Source organism: Tachypleus tridentatus, chromosome 1 (assembly GCF_004210375.1).
Source record: "Tachypleus tridentatus isolate NWPU-2018 chromosome 1, ASM421037v1, whole genome shotgun sequence".
NCBI classification, from domain to species: Eukaryota; Metazoa; Arthropoda; class Merostomata; order Xiphosura; family Limulidae; genus Tachypleus; species Tachypleus tridentatus.
This window is the reverse complement of record NC_134825.1, coordinates 177,958,050-177,980,752: the sequence shown is the minus strand read 5'-3', so window position 1 is coordinate 177,980,752 and position 22,703 is coordinate 177,958,050. Positions and strand designations below refer to the sequence as shown.

Here is a 22,703-nt window from a genome sequence, read left to right as displayed (position 1 = left end):
TGTTCTTTTACAAGAAGGTAGTTTTTTTTTATAGACTTTTTGATATTTTCAAGTTCATGATTTTATGATACACAATTGTTTTTTTATTTTCGTAAGAAATCATCTTTACACCGAAAGTGTCGTCTCCTCTAAGTCAGCTCTAGGTACCTCGCTGGAAACTAGTTGTGAAATGGAAATGAAGGATTCGTAAACTAGTCGAATCCTTGAACTTGTACTCAAGGTTTAATGACCTCAACAGAACGCGGAAGACTGAAAATGGGTCTGTTTTGAGGAATGCCTCTTTAGAAATAACACCGCACCTCTCGGCGTGACCCTCTTCCGATATCGGTCAAAGCCAAGACGGATATAAGTTGTTTGTTTCCGGGTCAAATACAAATAGTGACCCAACTGTAGGTACAAGGTGGCACCTGAAGGCAAATTGACACTGAAATTGAAGTTATCCAATCACAGCAAGTACTATTTCACAAAACACGTATAACGGGACTCGGAATGAGGTTATTTGATAAATATATGTCACGTGATTATAGTGACGTCATACTGTAGTCGGAGTACTTAATTCCCATGCTATCTGCGTTGAAATAAAAACTCGTCAAGGTTTGTAAGAAGACGGACAGTTCCATCAGAAAGTAAGTAAAGGAAATAGGAACTTCTCGATTTAATGTAAATAATAAATACGTTAAGTAAATAATACGTTATTTAAAGTTGCTAGAGTGGTTACTAAAAATTTGTTAATAATATAAAGTTTCGTTGTAATGATAGTCCATTGTTATCTGTATTTATAATCTATTGTTGTCTGTAATTATAGTCGTCTAATGTTTGTATTTATAATCATCTGTTACTTGTAGTGATAAAGTTCTTTGTTACTTCTAGTTATAAAGTCCATTGCTACTTGTAGTGCTAAAATCCCTTGTTTCTAGTTAAAGTTTCGTTTGGTTCTGTTTTTGTTTTGTTTTTTACTTTTTAGGATGTTGAAGTTACTGTTAAGTATATTTCACTTGGTTTTGTTTTTTTACCTTTAGTATGTTGAAGTTACTGTTTGGTATATTTCACATGGTTTTGTTTTTTTACCTTTAGCATGTTGAAGTTACTGTTTGGTATATTTCACATGGTTCTGCTTTTTTACCTTTAGTATGTTGAAGTTACTGTTTGGTATATTTCACATGGTTCTGCTTTTTTACCTTTAGTATGTTGAAGTTACTGTTTGGTATATTTTACATGGTTCTGTTTTTTTCCTTTAGGATGCTGAAGTTAGTGTTTTATTTGGGGCTATTAGTCCTAACTTTCGTTGCATCAGGATCTTCCTCAAAAAGAGAAGACAAGAAATCAAGTGAGAGTAATCATCAGCCTATATACTCCATCCAGCCAATCTTCGAGTGGAAGCAGGCTGGATTCTTCTAGCCAGAGTTACCAGCCATCCTCTGCTAGTAAAAATAGTCAGTATTACTACTACTACCCCGTGCAGGAGAAACCCAAGGTACAAGACAGTAGCATTTCTGGTTCTGAGCTACAACCAACCTATGCTGCATCCAATTTCAGTCCAGTCAGGTCGAACTTCGATACCACCTCAGTCCAAAGTTCTTCAGGTGACATTTACCAGGGAGCCGCAGGACTTAGTTCTGATCAGTTTGGAAGTTTTAATGATGGTCAGTTTGGAGGTACTAATGCAGGTCATTTCGGAACTCAGGATATAAAAGTGGATTCGAGAGTGGAGTAAACCAACTAATTGCTGGAGGATATGGAGGTTTCCAAGGTAACCCAGGAGGCTATGCAGGCTACTTTCCACCTTCTAGCAGCTTCAACTATCACTATGGCAACGAAGCTGGCGATTATGGTATCAAACAAGCAAGTAATGGCTTCGGTCTCTACTCATTAGCCATGCCTATTCTGGGTTTGATAGGTCTCGACTTCTCTTACCCACAGTCACTAGCCTAACTGGAACCAGCGCTTCTACGCGACGGAAGCGGGAAGTAGGTGAAATGTCAGATGTCTTCAGTAGCTATCGCAAGAAGTTTGAGAAATATTATTCTATCTATCGGTCAGCTGTAGAAGATGAAAACTGTATGAACAGAATAATTTGTGAACTGGGAAGTACGATGAGTGACATCAAAGGGAAGACAATTATGATTAAGTAAGTAGAGAAAAGTTTAAATTTAATAGTATACTATAGTGTTGATGAGTAGCACCAGAGGGAAAACATTTATGATCAAGTAAAGAGCACAATTTAAATTTGGTTAATTATAGTGTTAATAACTGACACCAGAGGGGAGACATTATATAACCAAGTAAAGAGCACAGTTTGAATTTGATGGTTAATTATAGTGTTAATAACTGACACCAGAGGGGAGACATTATATAACCAAGTAAAGAGCACAATTTGAATTTGATGGTAAATTATAATGATAATAACTTGACACCAGATGAAAGACAACTATTATAAGGTAGAGTACAATTTAAATTTGAAGTGATGTAAGAAGAAGGATATGATGAAGCAATGTTTAAATATGATATTAAGCTTATGGTGTTATAAATTAAATAAGTTGAAAATCTCTGTACTTAGTTTCATTTGAGTTTAGTTATTGACTGATTACAATTGAGAAACAACCTGGAACACCAGCTTTTAAAGTTTCTGATACAACTGAAAGTTTAGAAAGAACACGTAACATTAAAGGTAACAATATAACAAAATGTTTTAAAGATGCTTAAATGCATGTATAAACACTGAATCTATAATAATAATAACAAATACTAGGAACCTTGAACTGATTAGAGTACAGGGTCAGGTGGATGTTATAGTTTAGTGTTGCTTGATCAGTTTAAATTGAAAGGTTTTCACTTTTTATAAAGCTGTTGTAATTTCTTGTTTTTTATAAAATATGGAACTGGTGAAATTTTATAGTTGTCATTCTAGTGTTCCAGTTTATTCAAATAAATAACGGTAAATCCAATATTTATTTTTAGCATTGTTGATAAATTCGTCCCGAACTGGATGGAGTCTAAGATGGGTGTTTTCAAAATGGCAGCTTTGTCTCGAGATGGAAGCCAGTGCCCTAAATACCGTGTAAACAGAAATGAACAACAGCAACATTTGGAACACCCGTTTGAAGTTGAAATATCAGCCATACTAACATTATTCTAAACAGTATCACTATTTATCCAACTAGAATGACAAACTTAACACAATTACCACCACATTTGACAAACCTGTTTGGGCCATTCAAAAGAGTTCTGTTATCATAATAAGATACCTGCATTTGTTATTGTTTAACAGTCAGATTAAGCCTTCAAGACAAAAGAAGTCAGAGTGAGTGTTTCACAACTGTGATGTCAGACAATTCACACATTATGTATTTCTAAGAGTGTTACAACAGTCAGTCATACAGCTAGGGTGTTTAACAAAGACACTTTGAAAATCAATCAACAGACCTTGGATGGAAACCAAGGTCAACAAATATAAAAGTTGTAATGTAAAGAGGATATTAGTGGTAAAATGGGGGTTAACAGCATCTCATTTCTGCTATTACTACACCCACACATCTTGTATATATTGGGTTTATATCATCAATTTCATGTTAGTACATCTACACAGGTTATTGTACATATGTGTAACATGTATTGTTTGTAATGCCTCATTTCTTCATGTTTTAAATATGTTGTACTTATTTATTACTTATTAATTTGACTGTGTGATATATGAAAGATACATCAGAATTAAAATTTTAGTGCTGTAATTAATTCATCCAATCCATTTATTGTTCTCCAAATACCCAGAAACTGGTTAGCAGTACCTTCACAGATTACATCATACACCTGACTCAGCGTTATCCGATAACTTTCAAATTAAATCGTACACCTGACTCAGCGTTATCCGATAACTTTCAAATTATATCGTACACCAGAATCAGTGTTATATTTTAACTTTCATATAAAAACGTACACCTAAATCAGTGTTATCTGGTAACTTTCACATTAACATTCAACTTGTTATCCTATGTTTACTTAAAGAAGGTGTTTTTTTTGTATTAACTAAATTAGATATTGTACATCCACCAGAGGCTTAATGAAAAACGTTGGTTCAATTACACACACACCTGATTGTTCTGAAAGTTTGGTGTCTGTTTCTGATGAATTAAGGCATACTATTTATCAGCAGAGAATATAGAAAAATTGGAGTGAACCTTTTTTCCTGGAAAAAAAGGTTTTTACATTTAATTATCATTTTTTTAAATAAAAGTTGTTTTAACTCACAATAAAAATAAGACAATAAACAGCTTGGATATTATATTTGTAAAGAGCTCACTAAGTATGTAAAGTAGAGAATTACATCTCACGTTCATAGTAGCTACGGACACGCAACATTGTAGTATGTAAAGGACAGAATTACATCTCACGTTCATAGTAGCTATGGACACGCAACATTGTAGTATGTAAAGGAGAGAATTCCATCTGATATTCATTATACATGGACATGTAATACTTAAATCTTACATTAGGATCAACTTGTTTCTTAAAATAAAATTTCATATTATCACAAACATATTTCAAATTAAATTTTATATCTTAAGTCTTATAGTCACAATATAATTACATGAAAACCAACACAATGTCTACTTCTAAATATCTACATAAGTATGTACCTTGTATATAAAAAGTTTCAAAACCCACATATGATATAAAAACAAACATGCTAATACCAGTTGAAATAATGTTGCCACAAAAGTAACAATTCATTTCCTCCAAAGTAATAACAATTGAGAAGTATATATCAACAAATAACATCTGAAGAACAGTTCTAGATTCACAAAAACTGAACAAAGAAGCTTAACAAAAAATTTATTGTTAGAAATAAAACTTAAAGGAACAGTTGATAAAGACTGCTGTACAATGAAGGCACGAGTACAAGATTTTAAAATACAACACCATGTCCTACCTTAAGTTGAAGAGGGGAATACAAAACCAATTTAAATACACTGTTTACAATTTTGTCTAAACTCGAGAAACACTACATTGTGTCCAGTTTACAAACAAGCAATTAGCAGAAACCTCGACAGAAACGTTGTGCTCTCAGCTCCAAGAAGGTAGACAAGAAGACTGGTGGTGGATGGAATATCACGTACTTGTTATGTACTTTGGTCCAACGAACACCATTTTCATTGTAGCCTTAAAAATTATATTGGTTAAGTTGATGTCTAATGCTTTCTTGATAAGGAGCATGTATCACAGATGACAGACACATCACACTTTGTAATAAAGTTAGCTTGTACATTAAGACAAACTAATACACTACTGACCCTCTGTTTACATAGTCACTAAAAAAATGTTAGTTATTTAAAAACACTTTCCAATATTATTATTCCTTCAAAAAAAATGTTTTCATGAAAAATTAAAACAATGGATTCTCAAATATCATTGTAGACTAACACTGATTATTCTAACAATACACGTTACTGAATTTAAAACATCAAGTTGTCATCAATAAACATTTAAAATAAATTCTGACCTCAACAACTGTTTATACAGCTTTGTTAACATTCTCCTGGCAGAATATGAATTTATCAATAACACTAACCCTACTGAACGATGACAGTTTTACACACTGCACTAACCCTACTGAATAATGACAGTGATTGCGATTGGTAATGTAATTTCCACTTATATTTAATTTATCCCTTTTAACACAGAAATGAAAAACCAAGACATGAACTGTTTTACACATTAAATATCTGAGTAACATTAGAATTATGTTGATTAACAGTCTCCACAAAAATAAACTTTGAAAGCATTTAATATATGAAACTTACTACATGACTTTAAGCCCATGTATTGACAGAGAGCATGAACCATCAGTCTTTCATAGCTGTTCCCCAGACGCAGTTTGTAGATAGAGTATGGTTGGTTCAAAAAGAAATCTGATAGCTTCTTTTCCAACTGGATCAATGTTCCCTTAACAGCATGCAAAAACATACAAAATCTAATAACTTGTAATACTTTTGTGAAGGTACAGTTACTCGATACATGTCATTCAACTGTAATACATACAAGGTTTAATAAGTTATAATAGCTCTGTAAAGTACTTTAGTATGACTTTGGGATAGCATATAAAGTGGTACATATATTTGTGCATCAAAAAGAATACTCGAGTGACATATTTCAACATGCTTTATGTTAAGATGGTTAAAGTAATATTATTTAGTGTTAACTTTGTAAACTATTGTTATACTTAATTTCCTTAATAAAAAAAATGTTACAGTTACTTACAATCTACAGCTAAGTGTCTTATCATAATACTGTAAGAGAAGATACCTTAAAACCTAATTGTATAATCACTTTATAACTTATGCTGTGGGTTATTACCATGACAATAACTAAAGAAACAATACATTCCTAATAAGTTCAGGCTAATAGTTTCTCAGTTATTCCCCAAGATCTGAAAATGTTCTTAAATTGAGCACCTTTTGTGCAACATAATATTAAACCTTTATGATTAATTACCTTAAAAAATATATATGAGAGATTAAATCATTTCTACCACAACTAAAGGTTTCTCACCATAGGTATGTGACGCTTCTTTAACGTGTTTCTCAAGTCCCAGTCAATCTTACTGTAGCATTCTTCAGCAGAGAAAGCAGGATGACCTACAGCCAACAGCAACATCAATTGTAATTTACATAATCCACAAATCTAATATATTTCATTTTGGAAGTCAGTGAAGTGATTTGAATAAATTATTTATATTAATTAACATCATATCTAACTTACTATGTTGGGATGATAATGTAACTGTCCCATTGACATTTTATATTTTAGACATAAAAAGACAGAACCAGTATCAAAACATATCACTTTTAAAATGATAACTTTAAGAAACTCAATATTATTAGCACTAAAACATGCAATATTCTCTGCTTAGAAAGTTGTTTTATATCCAATGTAACAAGTTGTTTACGTAACATAAAATCTTTATAAACAATTAACTAATTTAAAAGCAGTCACACTTTGAATTTGTCAAGTTAATACCTTTAAAACCCATTGCTTCATTAACATTCAATTTCAGTTCCAGATAAAGAAGTTTGGTAAAATGTGAGAATATAAATTATAAAGAGGATTTAGAACAGATTAAATTAGTGATTTAATACAATAATGAGATTAATAGCCTCAAAGCTTTAGATAAATGAAAACCAAAATATTCTAAAATGATACTTACTGTTACGTCTATCATCATCAACACAGTCTTCATCACCATCATTAACAATCCATTCAGACTGATCATCAGTTTTGTTCAGAATTTTCCACTGTTCTTCATCACTGCTGTTAATAAAGTTGTTCCAAGCCTTGAAGAGAATCAAATTTCACTGATCAAAAAAACATCATGTAGTATACAGTACATCAAAAGCAGCATCAACACTACTGAACCAAGAATACAATAAACATTGAAAACCACAAGTGGTATACAGTACATCAAAAGCAGCATCAACACTATTGAACTCAGAATACAATAAACATTGAAAACCACAAGTGGTATACAGTACATCAAAAGCAGCATCAACACTACTGAACTCAGAATACAATAAACATTGAAAACCACAAGTGGTATACAGTACATCAAAAGCAGCATCAACACTATTGAACCAAGAATACAATAAACATTGAAAACCACAAGTGGTATACAGTACATCAAAAGCAGCATCAACACTATTGAACTCAGAATACAATAAACATTGAAAACCACAAGTGGTATACAGTACATCAAAAGCAGCATTCAACACTACTGAACCAAGAATACAATAAACATTGAAAACCACAAGTGGTATACAGTACATCAAAAGCAGCATCAACACTATTGAACCAAGAATACAATAAACATTGAAAACCACAAGTGGTATACAGTACATCAAAAGCAGCATCAACACTATTGAACCAAGAATACAATAAATATTGAAAACCACAAGTGGTATACAGTACATTAAAAGCAGCATCAACACTATTGAACTCAGAATACAATAAACATTGAAAACCACAAGTGGTATACAGTACATCAAAAGCAGCATCAACACTACTGAACCAAGAATACAATAAACATTGAAAACCACAAGTGGTATACAGTACATCAAAAGCAGCATCAACACTACTGAACCAAGAATACAATAAACATTGAAAACCACAAGTGGTATACAGTACATCAAAAGCAGCATTCAACACTACTGAACTCAGAATACAATAAACATTGAAAACCACAAGTGGTATACAGTACATCAAAAGCAGCATTCAACACTACTGAACCAAGAATACAATAAACATTGAAAACCACAAGTGGTATACAGTACATCAAAAGCAGCATTCAACACTACTGAACCAAGAATACAATAAACATTGAAAACCACAAGTGGTATACAGTACATCAAAAGCAGCATTCAACACTACTGAACCAAGAATACAATAAACATTGAAAACCACAAGTGGTATACAGTACATCAAAAGCAGCATCAACACTACTGAACCAAGAATACAATAAACATTGAAAACCACAAGTGGTATACAGTACATCAAAAGCAGCATCAACACTATTGAACTCAGAATACAATAAACATTGAAAACCACAAGTGGTATACAGTACATCAAAAGCAGCATCAACACTACTGAACCAAGAATACAATAAACATTGAAAACCACAAGTAGTATACAGTACATCAAAAGCAGCATCAACACTACTGAGCCAAGAATACAATAAACATTGAAAACCACAAGTGGTATACAGTACATCAAAAGCAGCATCAACACTACTGAACCAAGAATACAATAAACATTGAAAACCACAAGTGGTATACAGTACATCAAAAGCAGCATCAACACTATTGAACCAAGAATACAATAAACATTGAAAACCACAAGTGGTATACAGTACATCAAAAGCGGCATCAACACTATTGAACTCAGAATACAATAAACATTGAAAACCACAAGTGGTATACAGTACATCAAAAGCAGCATCAACACTATTGAACCAAGAATACAATAAACATTGAAAACCACAAGTGGTATACAGTACATCAAAAGCAGCATCAACACTATTGAACTCAGAATACAATAAACAATAAAAATCACATGAAGTGAACCCCTGATAGAAAAGGGTATTAACATGACAAACAAACCATGAAAATTATATTCTCAATGGACAATTCTTTCATAGCCAATATACTCCTATACACTGGGATGTCCAAAAACTAGAAAACAATGAATGAAAGCATTGTGAGAATAGTATTTTACATGTGTCACATCAGTTTCTTTACAACACTTATTATGGTTTCTCTAAAAAACAAAAGCACAATGGCTATAACTTGGTGTATTTAACTATAAAAAGGTTAGGCCTAGTTTTACACATTAGTGATAATCTTGCTACAGTATCCGACCTTGTTAGGCACACTACCATATAGAAAGGTTTAGCCAAATTTCAAATATTAGTGATAATCTTACTACAATATTATAGTTTGTTAGACACACCATTCTTTGTCCCAAAATTCTCAAATATTATTTTTGTGTAATCTCTAGAACTTTCTAAATACATTTCAAACTTTTGTTTTCAGTAACACATCATACATCGTTATTTTTTATACTCTAACTCAGTGGTTCTTAACCTGGGTTCGACAGAGGTCAAGACACACACACAAGTGTGTCCGTTCCGTTCACCTCACTCGTATGATTCGTGACATCATGCTCCACTTGGTCTTAATATCTGTGCTTGCAAGGAACTTCATGCGCTTAGCAGTCGACTTGTGACTGTAGTAATCGTGCATCATTTTTTATTTTTTCCTAATCTTTCAAACCCTTCATACTAACTATATCGAGCAAAAACTGTAAGTGGTCAGACAAATACGTACAATATGGATTCACATGTATAACGGAACATGATGGGAGTCAGTGTCCTCAATGCATGAGTTGCAATACCAAGTCGAGCAATTCTAGTCTAGCACTGGCAAAACTAAGAGAACACTCCCTAAAGCTGCATGGAGATAGGAAATACAAGAACATAACGCTTGCTGAATTCATGGTAAAGAGAGCCAGGTTCGATGAAAAAGCTACTCTGCCTGTTCTCGGCTTTGTACCCATCGACAAAGCGATCCTCACAGCATCGTACGAAGTTGCGTACTTGATCGCAAAGCAGGGCAAACCACACACCATTGGTGAAGCACTCGTAAAACCAGCTGCATTCAAGATGGCGAATATCATGCTGGGAAAAGCTGCTGAAAAAAGTTATCCCAAATTCCTCTTTCAAATGACACCATCAGCAGCAGAATAGATGACATTGACTCAAGTAGTTGCAGATCTGATTTCAAGCCCAGCAAAACTCAGCCTTCAACTTGATGAGACCACCAATGTTTCCAATCTAGGCTAGCTTTTGTATTCATGCGCTATGTAAAGAACGACAAGATAAAATAAGGTTTTTTATTTTGTAAGCCTCTTACAACAACAACTAAGGCAGCTGATATGAAGAAACTTGTATTCATGCGCTATGTGAAGAACAACGAGATAAAATAAGATTTTTTATTTTGTAAGCCTCTTACAACAACAACTAAGGCAGTCGATTTGAACAAACTTGTGGATGACTTCTTCAGAGACAACGATCTTTCATGGGATATGGTTTCTGCAGTTTGTTCGGACGGAGCACCAGTCATGCTGGGACGAAACTCTGGTTTTGGTGCACTGGTGAAAGCTGATGCACCACACATTATTGTAACACACTGTGTTCTGCACAGGCATGCATTGGCAACAAAACCCTAGCCTTCAAAACTGGCAGAAGTATTAAAAATTGTAGTGGAATGTGTGAACTTTGTGTGAAATAGTGCCCTGAAGCACTGCATCTTCAAAGAGCTGTGTAATGAAATGGGCTCTGAATTGAGGTACTTCTGTACCATTCTAACGCCGGTGGTTATCCCGGGGAAAGGTGTTGAATTGTGTTTTTGCCATGCGTGTGGAATTAGCCCTGTTTTTGTGAGAATACCAACACTGCCATGCAGATTGCTTCGAAAAATCTGAATTCACTCTCATTTTGGCGTACATGGCCGATATCTTCAATGCTATCAATCAACAGATGCAGAGCGGTGGAGTCAACATCATCAAAGCGGAAGAAAACCTGAAGGCTTTTCACAAAAGTTACTGTTATGGAAACGACGAACAGAGAATGATAACTTCGCAAACTTTTCCCTGCTGGACGACTGTGTAAGTAAGATCAAGATGTGTCTGAAATCGAGACATTTCTGTACTCAGGGAACTGAAGTAAGCAATTGCCATGCACTTAGATGAGCTCGCAAAGTCTCTTGACGGATACTTACCCACCAGAGAGTCATATCCAGCATGGGTGAGACAGCCGTTCACGTTTAGTGTTGTGACAGCAGATGTCAATGATGAATACCTCGACGAAATCATTGAACTTCAGCAGAGCTAGGTTCAACAACCACTTTTCAGAACAACAACACTCTCAACGCTTTGGTGTCACCAAATCGTAGCGCACTTTTATTGCTAAGAAAGCCCTTGAGATACTCATACTGTTTGTTACAACGTATTTTTGCGAGCAATCCTTTCCGAGGATGGTAGACATAAAAACGAAGAAAAGGAACAGACTTTGTTGTGAAAATGACATGAGAGTGGTACTTGCCAAGGTGCAGCTGTGCATTTCTGAACTTGTCTCAACAGCAAAAATCACATTGATTTGCAGTAAATATTCATTGAGTTATGTTTTTGTGTGAAATTCATGTTTTGTTGGTTTTTGTTCTTTGAACACAGTGATATTGTGTGCAACTGAAGCATGGTTTATTTTGTGCACCAATAAGATATCTACTAATGTTTTGAATTTGAAAAAATCATATTTCATTTTTTCAATTAAGAAAGGTTCAGTGAATGCAAGTACAAAACTTCCGGGGTTCAGTACCTCCAACAAGGTTAAGAACCACTGCTCTAACTACACTGGGTATGTCATTTGACCAACCTTGCAACTGCCATAAAAATAAATATATAAAGGAAATCAGGAAAGTTATACTTTTCTCATGCTAGAATTACTACATATTATAACACAAAAATACAAATGTTTAGTCTATGTAGCTAATGTCTCATAACACTATATATAAACATATATATTTATTTTTTACTATACCCGATCTTCTTTTCATACTTTATAACATTACATAATCTGTCCTTACACGGTTCACATGTGCTCATGTATCTAGTGATATATAAAACTGACCTTTAGTTTTCCCTGTGTTTTAGTAAACTAGTATTTTGTAATATATTTGTAAATATATATTGTATATAGATTATTACTATTTAGAAACAAATTATTAAACTTTTCTCTTAAAATAGAGGACAATAAATCAAGAAGTAAAACAAACAATTATCTTTTCTCACTACAACCTTTGTACTCAGATGCTGTTGGATATAGATTGCTAAGCCTTTTAATATTATGCACATGGAGGATATGAAACATTTTAAAGTTTTATATATGCAGTAGAATAACCAAAAAATCATAAATAACTACAATGATACCACAGAATTCCACTATAATTTATTAAACTTAGTGACTAACATTTATTTGGATTTTAAAAAATATGAAACCTCAAGCAGACTAAAAACAAACAATACTTACCTCATTGAAACCTTGGATTGAGAGAGTAGTGTTGTATTTTGAAAGATAAAAATGGCAGAGAAACTATCTAGGGACATTCTAAGCTGTTGATTAATTGGTTATTCACATGCCATATATTGAAGTAAGTATATATAAGGGACTGTTTAAAAAATGGAAAGAGTTGAAAGGAGGCCACTATGTATGATTCAGTACATAAGCCATATATCAACAAAATAAAAATATATTAGGTTCTAATTTTATATTCTAGCTGATAATACTAGTAATCTGAGTTCCTAGTTTGTACAAAACTATAGACTTAGTATCTTAACATCACAAACATCTAATTTTAAAACACTGCTACATTCAACAAACCAGGTAACTCACTAAAATTTATATTAAAGGCATGTTCTTTTAATATTTATTTTAAGAAATTAACTCGTATATAATATTAAAGTTTAAATTATAATCTACAATTTGATTCCAAACTTATTGACATAAATTCATAAAATATTACTTCAATAAACTTTTGAATGGAATTCAGTAAACACAATGACATGGTCTTTGAACCCTATTCCGAAGGAGTTAATTATGTTTCTTAAAACACAAACAGTAAATAAAAAATATAACAAATAATTATTTCTTCTAGTTATGAACTTTATACTAATGTACTGCTCTCATATGTTGCTAAGCCTTATCAAATTTCACACATGAAAGATGTAAAACAAACTATCTTTTTAGGTTTTATATAAATATTTGAAATAACAAAAAATCATAAATTACTAAATGAATACCACAGAATTCTACTATAATTTATCAAGATTAATAGCTAAACTGTGTTTGGGTCTAAAAAATATATCAAATTTTGAGCTCACTAACATTTTACCACATGAAATGTATCAAAAGAACAAAATTTACACCCTAACACTTTGAAATGGTGCAAAAGCCACTAGGAGGACATTCTGAGCTTTTGATTTGTTATTCACATCACAGAGACAGAAGTTGTTGAATGTAAGGAAGTGTTTCCAAAATTGAAAGGAGTGGATGGTGCCACTGTGTTTGATTCAGTAAACACAGTGATATCTTGGCAAATATAAAATATGGGCAGTTCTTAATATATAATTCAAGCTTGAGAATATCAATAATTTGAGTTCTTAATTTGTATGAAACTATAGCCTTATATTTTAACAATACAAAAATTTAATTTGAACCAGTGCTGCATTCAACAAATTACATGATTCACTAAAATTGATGTTTAGATGGTGTTTTTTTTAATATTAACTTTTAAATTAAGTTATTAATTAATGTATAAATTAATTAATGTATACTAAAATTTAGCTTACAATCCACATTCAAATGCAAGTTATCAAATGCCATGACAACATGCTGAGATGCCAACTATTTCAAATGACTGAGCATAATGATTGTAGACAGAGCCCTTTATCATTTGTGGCTACTAGGCCTGACCAATGTCTCTAAGCTGTTTATTATTATATTGTTATTATAATTATTATTATTTATTACTGCTATAGATTGCTCATTTATGACTGGACACAGTTTTGAGTCATCCATGTCTGTATTCAGACATATATATATATATAGCCTGAATATATATATTCAGTTTCTGTGGCTAAACTGTAAACACTGTTAGTAGGTATGCTTGAAATAATTTTGTCATCTTCACAACCCAACATTTGTACAACGGCTGTAGTTTTGGTTCTAGCACAGCAACATGTTTTCACTATATCAGAGTCTGGGAACATTTTTCTGAATAGATGTCCTGCATATTAACTACAGCTATGGGTAAATTGTGAGCAATGACAAATTGCATGAACATCACTTCTGCATTTATGGTTTCATATTCTGAATTCTTACTCGTAAACGTCGTTATCTGCATTGTTTTTGTCTTCGCCTCAGCCTTTTGTTGGTGAAATGCTGATTTTTTATGTCTGGAACAATCGTTTATCCCACCATGCACCACAGAAAAATCAATATGACAAACTGAACAAAACACATGACTGTCACTGTCTTTTGATGCAATGACCAGATATTTTGCACTATACTCTTTTCTAAATTTTTGATTCACAGTTTTAGTCCTTTTAGATTTGCCAAAACAAGGCAATCTGGTGAATGAGGCTTCTTTTTTTCCATCTTATGAACGATCGCATTGGTGTTTCTATGCTGATTAGAAAATAAGAACTACCCATCTAAGTGAGTGCTGATTGGCTGACAAGCACTGATTATGTAAATATGGATTGCCCCACATACCCAGTATGGAGAAGCACCACACTCAAACTATTGGTGGATGTCGGAGATACAAATATTTTTTATTACTTCAAGCACAAACATGATTATTGCAAGTAGCCATTTGGACTATGTCTTTTATTTATCATCAAAATTTAGTTGTATCTCCCTCGAAATTTTCTTTTCACCCCTTTCAAGCCCTGGGGGAACAATTTATCACTTTATTGTATAGGCCTATATAATATATAATAATTTAGGAGTTGCAACAAGTCGTAATATTTGTCTGTATGAGCATCTAGTCATAGTGTATACACCAAAATTGTAATGATTACGCTCAAATCGTAATGGTTGGCATCTCTGGACATGGCCTTTGACCTGTGCTGATAGAATTATCCAGATAAAAACACACGCATATATATATGTGAATTTTAATTCTGACCAAAAGGTGAGGTGTTCCTCCCTTCAGATATCAACATTCATCATACTTTGTTTGATCTTGCTATTCACATATTAGAGAACCACCTGTTTATTTCAGACCTTATAGAGGTATCCCACAATATTTATAAATAGATCAGGGATCTCTAGAAAACTAAAGACTTTATTTGAGAAATTAAATAAGACACTGTGGATCAACACATAACTATAAAAATACATATTTGGTAACAAGATAAATCAGGAAAGATGCTGGGTCATTCCATGTCAAATCATCCAGGGGGCTGTAGATGACCCCCACAGAATGCCTTGACAAAATTCACATGTGCTCATCTACCCATATAATGAACAACTGCCAAAGATCAGATCAATATCTCTAATAGTTTCTAATTTACAGCCCTGTAAAATTTAGATTTTTATTTTTATTTTTTGGCAAATTCATTTTGGGCAACACTGGCTGCTTAAAGCTGCAAAAGTAACAGTGGTAAAACTGAAATTTGCTACACTGACTGGATTAATCCCACAGAATTCAAAATGGTCTCAAACCAAGTTTATCTCTTAGGATTTTCATAGTGAGGCTGTAAAATCACCTGAAAACCCAAAATTGTATAAAACATTGGTTTGTGTAATAAGCTATAGCTCTAAGACTTAATATGATACAAAGATGAATTGTTTTTTTCAAATTTCCTATAACATATGTGTTGATAAATCAGAAATTGTTATAATTAAAAGTCTGTTAGATCTACTGTAAAAAATGTAGCTGCATGCAACTTTTTATGATTTAGCTAAAAATAGCCCTACTTCAGGCCACAGTTTGACCATGTCACCAGTTATTCAGCCTTTTCAGATTTTTACCATATGTTCTTACATCTCTGAATATGATCTACAAAAAAAAATCAGGATAGTGTTCAACCTACTTTTTGAGTTACAAGTTTTTAAAGTATCCTCTGACTACATGTTGTTTACTTGAAAAAAAAAATTCAGTTCAGTTGTGTTACTGTGTGCAAACATATCCAGAGAATTTTGAAAAAAATACCTGTCAGAACGTTATGAATCCCACTGAAATATTCTAACCAGCCTTTCACAATGTTAAATAATGAAGTTGTAAGAAACAAGAAAGAATTAATTCATTTCTGAACAAGTTTATTGACATAACTAGTTAGATCACATGGCAATGCAAATATATTGTGTATGCATTACAATTATGCAGATATGGCTGAGTTCATATTATAATAAATTATAATATATTACATTCATAATATAATAAATACAAAAGTAAATCAGACACAGTGCTATAACAGGGGATAACCGAGAAAGATTATAGTTACACCAAACTGCAATAATCGAGACAATAAAATGTTTCAAAAACTGCTTTGGTGATAAATTAGCCATAAACAACATCAAATAAACATTACTTTGTTCAGACAGCTTGAATAAATTTCTAAACTTCGAGTTTGATTATGTTAAGATTACTTTGACTTAGAACATAGTGGTGAGCACTACTGCCTTGCATGGTAGGTGCACCTGTCAGACAAAGAATATGTTGGAAAGAAATCCAACTTTCATCTTTACGTGACCTTGCAGGCCATGAGAACAGTTCGCTTCTTGATTTCTTCATAAATTACACCAACACATCTGAATGTTCATCTGATCTATCTGTTATGTTTCCCACATACCATTCATGATCATATATGTATGCCACATATTTCCCTGGCTGATAATTGTCATTGTTATCATTAGACCCTATTTGAGCTGCTGTAGCATCACTTTCACTGCTACTACCAACAGTTACAACTGTGTACACATCATCACCTTCTCATACACAATTTGTTGGTAGAGTGGGGAATAAAACTATGATGTGACCTCATACCTGTCACAGTTTTACATTTTCAAAGTGCTCAAGTAGATCAAACTTTACACAATTCTGCAGGACTGATTACTGATTGACAAGAAAGAACTGAATGCCCTGAATGTGGTCCTTTGCCCAATGGTACATATCAGAGACACTTAAAATTTTATTATTTATAGGCAACTGAAGGCTTGCATGAGCCACCAGCCTCTTCACCATACCCCGAATTCCATCACATGGACTTTTCAAATGACTGGTGGCAAAAAAATGCCATTCAGCAGACAACTGATAATCTTCAAAATGGTAGCAAGGATTTAAAAGATTTTAAAATTATTGTATTGTGAAGCTGCACCATCACTGAAATAAATGATCTTTTCTGTGTTTGAATATTTCTTTTCAGCATGGCTCAGTACTGTGATAATGAAAGCATGAACAACTACTGTGTCGTATTTCAGACATTCTGATGGAACACACATGGTAACAACACTGATATCTTAAGATCATGTTCAGAAATGTAAGAATATATGGTAAAGGCTGATTAGAGTATTTCAATGGGATTCATCATTTTTTTCAAAATTGTCTGGATATATTTGCACACAGTAACACACCTGAACTGAATTTTTTTTTCAAGTAAACAACATGTGGTCAGAGGATACTTTAAAAAATTATAACTCAAAAAGTAGGTTGAACACCATCCTGATGTTTTTTGTAGATCATATTCAGAAATGTAAGAATATATGGTAAAAATCTGAAAAGGCTGTATAACTGGTGACATGGTCAAACTGTGGCCTGAAGTTGGGCTATTTTTAGCTAAATTATAAAAAGTTGCATGCAGATACATTTTTTTACAGTAGATCTAACAGACTTTTAAGTATAACAATTGCTGATTTATCAACACATATGTTATAGGAAATTTGAAAAAACAATTCATCTTTGTATCATATTAAGTTTTAGAGCTATGGCTTATTAAATAAACCAATATGTTTTACGATTTTGGGTTTTCAGGTAATTTTACAGCTTCACAATGAAAATCCTAAGAGAGATAAACTTGGTTTGAGATCATTTTTGAATTTTGTAATATTAATTTAGTCAATGTTGCAAATTTAAGCCTTCTACCACCATTACCCTTGCAGCTTTAAGCAGCCAAAGTTGCTCGAAAATGAATTCACGAAAAATAAAAAAAAAATTAACTAAACTTTACAGAGCTGTAAATCAGAAACTATTAGAGATATTGATCTAATCTTTGGTAATTTCTCATTATATGGGTAGATGAGAATATGTGAATTTTTTTTAAGGCATTCTGAGGGGGTCACCTGGAAAATTTTCCAAAATCTGGATATTTTTACATGGAATAACCCAGCTTAAAACTACAGTTTGCCCTGTTGGGCCAGTAACATTATTGTTTGGATATTCTAGTTGACCCATGAACTTCCTAGTTACTCAGGACTGACTAAACAATGTATGTTTTGAACCTTAGTACAACTGTAGAATTATTTCACATATTGATGTAATAACACATTCAGAATTATCAAAACCAGACAGATTCAAAGTCTTAATATAAAATCCTATACCATGAATACTTTGCCCTGAAGAAGAAAGATCCATCATTTGAAAGTGCTAGGGTAATAACATTAGTGTTCCACTTTCATATTAATTATACTCATGTTAGTCATATATAAGTATAGGATAATAACATTAATGTTCCACTTTCATATTAATTATACTCATGTTAGTCATATATAAGTATAGGATAATAACATTAGTGTTCCACTTTCATATTAATTATACTCATGTTAGTCATATATAAGTATAGGATAATAACATTAATGTTCCACTTTCATATTAATTATACTCATGTTAGTCATATATAAGTATAGGGTAATAACATTAATGTTCCACTTTCATATTAATTATACTCATGTTAGTCATATATAAGTATAGGGTAATAACATTAATGTTCCACTTTCATATTAATTATACTCATGTTAGTCATATATAAGTATAGGGTAATAACATTAGTGTTCCACTTTCATATTAATTATACTCATGTTAGTCATATATAAGTACAGGGTAATAACATTAGTGTTCCACTTTCATATTAATTATACTCATGTTAGTCATATATAAGTACAGGATAATAACATTAATGTTCCACTTTCATATTAATTATACTCATGTTAGTCATATATAAGTATAGGATAAAAACATTAGTGTTCCACTTTCATATTAATTATACTCATGTTAGTCATATATAAGTATAGGATAAAAACATTAGTGTTCCACTTTCATATTAAATATATTCATGTTAGTCATATATAAGTAGACTTACTCTTGACTTAACACAAGTGATATCATATCCAAGTAGGGTTAGTTCTGATTTAACACATTAGTGATAATGTTGAAAAGTTCTTTACCTTCATTTTTTCTCTCTCCTGTAACAACAGAGAGAAAACTGACATCGTCTTGGGAATAAAATCATAGATATTCAATTCTTCGATGTCTTCATCATCTACAGGTTTCAGCAAACCAGCTATATCAGATATATGTAAATAGCGAAAGACCAAGTCGATTAATTTCAAATCTAACAGATGTATACCAGTGTTAAAACCAAGTACATTAATTTTAATAGTAAAGTCTAACAGATATATACCAGTGTTAAGACCACGTAAATTTATTTTAATAGTAAAGTCTAACAGACTTTAAAACCAAGTAGATTAATTTTAATAATAAAGTCTAACAGATGTATACCAGTGTTAACATCAAGTAAATTTATTTTAATAATAAAGTCTAACAGATGTATACCAGTGTTAACATCAAGTAAATTTATTTTAATAATAAAGTCTAACAGATGTATACCAGTGTTAACATCAAGTAAATTTATTTTAATAATAAAGTCTAACAGATGTATACCAGTGTTAACATCAAGTAAATTTATTTTAATAATAAAGTCTAACAGATGTATACCAGTGTTAACATCAAGTAAATTTATTTTAATAATAAAGTCTAACAGATGTATACCAGTGTTAACATCAAGTAAATTTATTTTAATAATAAAGTCTAACAGATGTATACCAGTGTTAACATCAAGTAAATTTATTTTAATAATAGTCTAACAGATATATACCAGTGTTAACATCAAGTAAATTTATTTTAACAATAAAGTCTAACAGATATATACCAGTGTTAACATCAAGTAAATTTATTTTAATAATAAAGTCTAACAGATATATACCAGTGTTAACATCAAGTAAATTTATTTTAATAATAAAGTCTAACAGATATATACCAATGTTAACATCAAGTAAATTTATTTCAATAATAAAGTCTAACAGATGTATACCAGCATTAAAACCAAGTAGATTAATTTTAATATTAAAGTCTAACATATATACACAAGTGTTAAAATACTTGTTTCTCCATGTTTGAAACGTTTCCCATTTCGAACTCTGATGCCAGAAACCTCAGGCCTAACAGGATTCCTGTGCTTGATCTTTCTTTGTCTACGGTGAACTTGTTCATCATGCACAGTATTCTCAGGTATTCTGTAAAAACAAGTAAACAGCAGTGAAAATCAACTCAGCCTTATAAGATGAATTCTGAAGATTTACTTATGGAAACACTGTATTTGAAAACATAACATTATCATCAAACTAACACTGACAAATATTTATCATAATAATTCTGTGTTGTGTTAAAACATACAAATCTTAACAAGTCGGTACTAAAAAATTCTGTAGTCAATTAAAGATTAAAAACCTTGAACCAGACAATAACCAATAAGCTAGTACCATAGACCTTGTATTTAACTAAGATTAAAAACCTTGAACCAAACAATAACCAATAAGCTAGTACCATAGACCTTGTGTTTAACTAAGATTAAAAACCTTGAACCAAACAATAAACAATAAGCTAGTACCATAGATCTTGTATTTAACTAAGATTAAAACCTTGAACCAAACAATAACCAATAAGCTAGTACCATAGATCTTGTATTTAACTAAGATTAAAAACCTTGAACCAAACAATAACCAATAAGCTAGTACCATAGATCTTGTATTTAACTAAGATTAAAAACCTTGAACCAAACAATAACCAATAAGCTAGTACCATAGATCTTGTGTTTAACTAAGATTAAAAACCTTGAACCAAACAATAACCAATAAGCTAGTACCATAAACCTTGTATTTAACTAAGATTAAAAACCTTGAACCAAACAATAACCAATAAGTTGATACCATAAACCTTGTGTTTAACTAAGATTAAAACCTTGAACCAAACAATAACCAATAAGCTAGTACCATAGATCTTGTATTTAACTAAGATTAAAACCTTGAACCAAACAATAACCAATAAGTTGATACCATAAACCTTGTGTTTAACTAAGATTAAAACCTTGAACCAAACAATAACCAATAAGCTAGTACCATAGATCTTGTGTTTAACTAAGATTAAAACCTTGAACCAAACAATAACCAATAAGCTAGTACCATAGATCTTGTGTTTAACTAAGATTAAAACCTTGAACCAAACAATAACCAATAAGCTAGTACCATAAACCTTGTGTTTAACTAAGATTAAAAACCTTGAACCAAACAATAACCAATAAGCTAGTACCATAGATCTTGTATTTAACTAAGATTAAAAACCTTGAACCAAACAATAACCAATAAGTTGATACCATAAACCTTGTGTTTAACTAAGATTAAAAACCTTGAACCAAACAATAACCAATAAGCTAGTACCATAGATCTTGTATTTAACTAAGATTAAAAACCTTGCACCAAACAATAACCAATAAGCTAGTACCATAGATCTTGTGTTTAACTAAGATTAAAAACCTTGAACCAAACAATAACCAATAAGCTAGTACCATAGATCTTGTGTTTAACTAAGATTAAAAACCTTGAACCAAACAATAACCAATAAGTTGATACCATAAACCTTGTGTTTAACTAAGATTAAAAACCTTGAACCAAACAATAACCAATAAGCTAGTACCATAGATCTTGTGTTTAACTAAGATTAAAAACCTTGAACCAAACAATAACCAATAAGCTAGTACCATAGATCTTGTATTTAACTAAGATTAAAACCTTGAACCAAACAATAACCAATAAGCTAGTACCATAGATCTTGTGTTTAACTAAGATTAAAACCTTGAACCAAACAATAACCAATAAGCTAGTACCATAGATCTTGTGTTTAACTAAGATTAAAACCTTGAACCAAACAATAACCAATAAGCTAGTACCATAGATCTTGTGTTTAACTAAGATTAAAAAACCTTGAACCAAACAATAACCAATAAGCTAGTACCATAGATCTTGTATTTAACTAAGATTAAAACCTTGAACCAAACAATAACCAATAAGTTGATACCATAAACCTTGTGTTTAACTAAGATTAAAACCTTGAACCAAACAATAACCAATAAGCTTGTACCATAGATCTTGTATTTAACTAAGATTAAAACCTTGAACCAAACAATAACCAATAAGCTAGTACCATAGATCTTGTGTTTAACTAAGATTAAAACCTTGAACCAAACAATAACCAATAAGCTAGTACCAT

General features: G+C 32.0%; 2 protein-coding genes across 3 annotated transcripts in view; one reads left to right on the top strand and one right to left on the bottom strand.

Moving 5' to 3' along the window:
- The first annotated feature begins 1,517 nt into the window (after window positions 1-1,517).
- On the top strand, window positions 1,518-3,260 carry LOC143233778 (uncharacterized). The gene is made up of 4 exons (XM_076470433.1): window positions 1,518-1,623; window positions 1,685-1,831; window positions 1,921-2,128; window positions 2,959-3,260. Exons 1-4 carry the CDS (start codon window positions 1,518-1,520, stop codon window positions 3,134-3,136), a joined length of 639 nt encoding a protein of 212 aa, XP_076326548.1. The 3' UTR covers window positions 3,137-3,260.
- Window positions 3,261-3,728: 468 nt separating this feature from the next.
- The window catches only part of LOC143231159 (R3H domain-containing protein 4-like), a 45,186-nt gene continuing 26,211 nt past the window's right edge, over window positions 3,729-22,703 (bottom strand). Inside the window, exons 2-8 of one of the 2 annotated variants that reach the window (XR_013016798.1) lie at window positions 20,541-20,674; window positions 19,547-19,662; window positions 7,202-7,328; window positions 6,547-6,632; window positions 5,799-5,940; window positions 3,851-5,157; window positions 3,729-3,807 (exon numbers count right to left, since the gene is read on the bottom strand). Coding sequence is in view for 1 of the 2 variants with exons in the window: in XM_076465818.1 (XP_076321933.1) it covers window positions 5,030-5,157; window positions 5,799-5,940; window positions 6,547-6,632; window positions 7,202-7,328; window positions 19,547-19,662; window positions 20,541-20,674 (733 nt within the window). In the remaining variant the exon portion in view is untranslated. Of the gene's footprint in view, window positions 5,158-5,798; window positions 5,941-6,546; window positions 6,633-7,201; window positions 7,329-19,546; window positions 19,663-20,540; window positions 20,675-22,703 lie in introns of both variants that reach the window. The other variant, XM_076465818.1, reaches the window with a different exon arrangement.

Bases quoted from the DNA above. Each gene is read 5' to 3' on its own strand.
- LOC143233778 (XM_076470433.1), top strand. From the start codon at position 1,518: ATGCTGCATCCAATTTCAGTCCAGTCAGGTCGAACTTCGATACCACCT. The intron at 1,832-1,920 runs GTATCAAACAAG...TCTTACCCACAG, and splicing joins CAACGAAGCTGGCGATTATG to TCACTAGCCTAACTGGAACC. The intron at 2,129-2,958 runs GTAAGTAGAGAA...ATTTATTTTTAG, and splicing joins GGGAAGACAATTATGATTAA to CATTGTTGATAAATTCGTCC.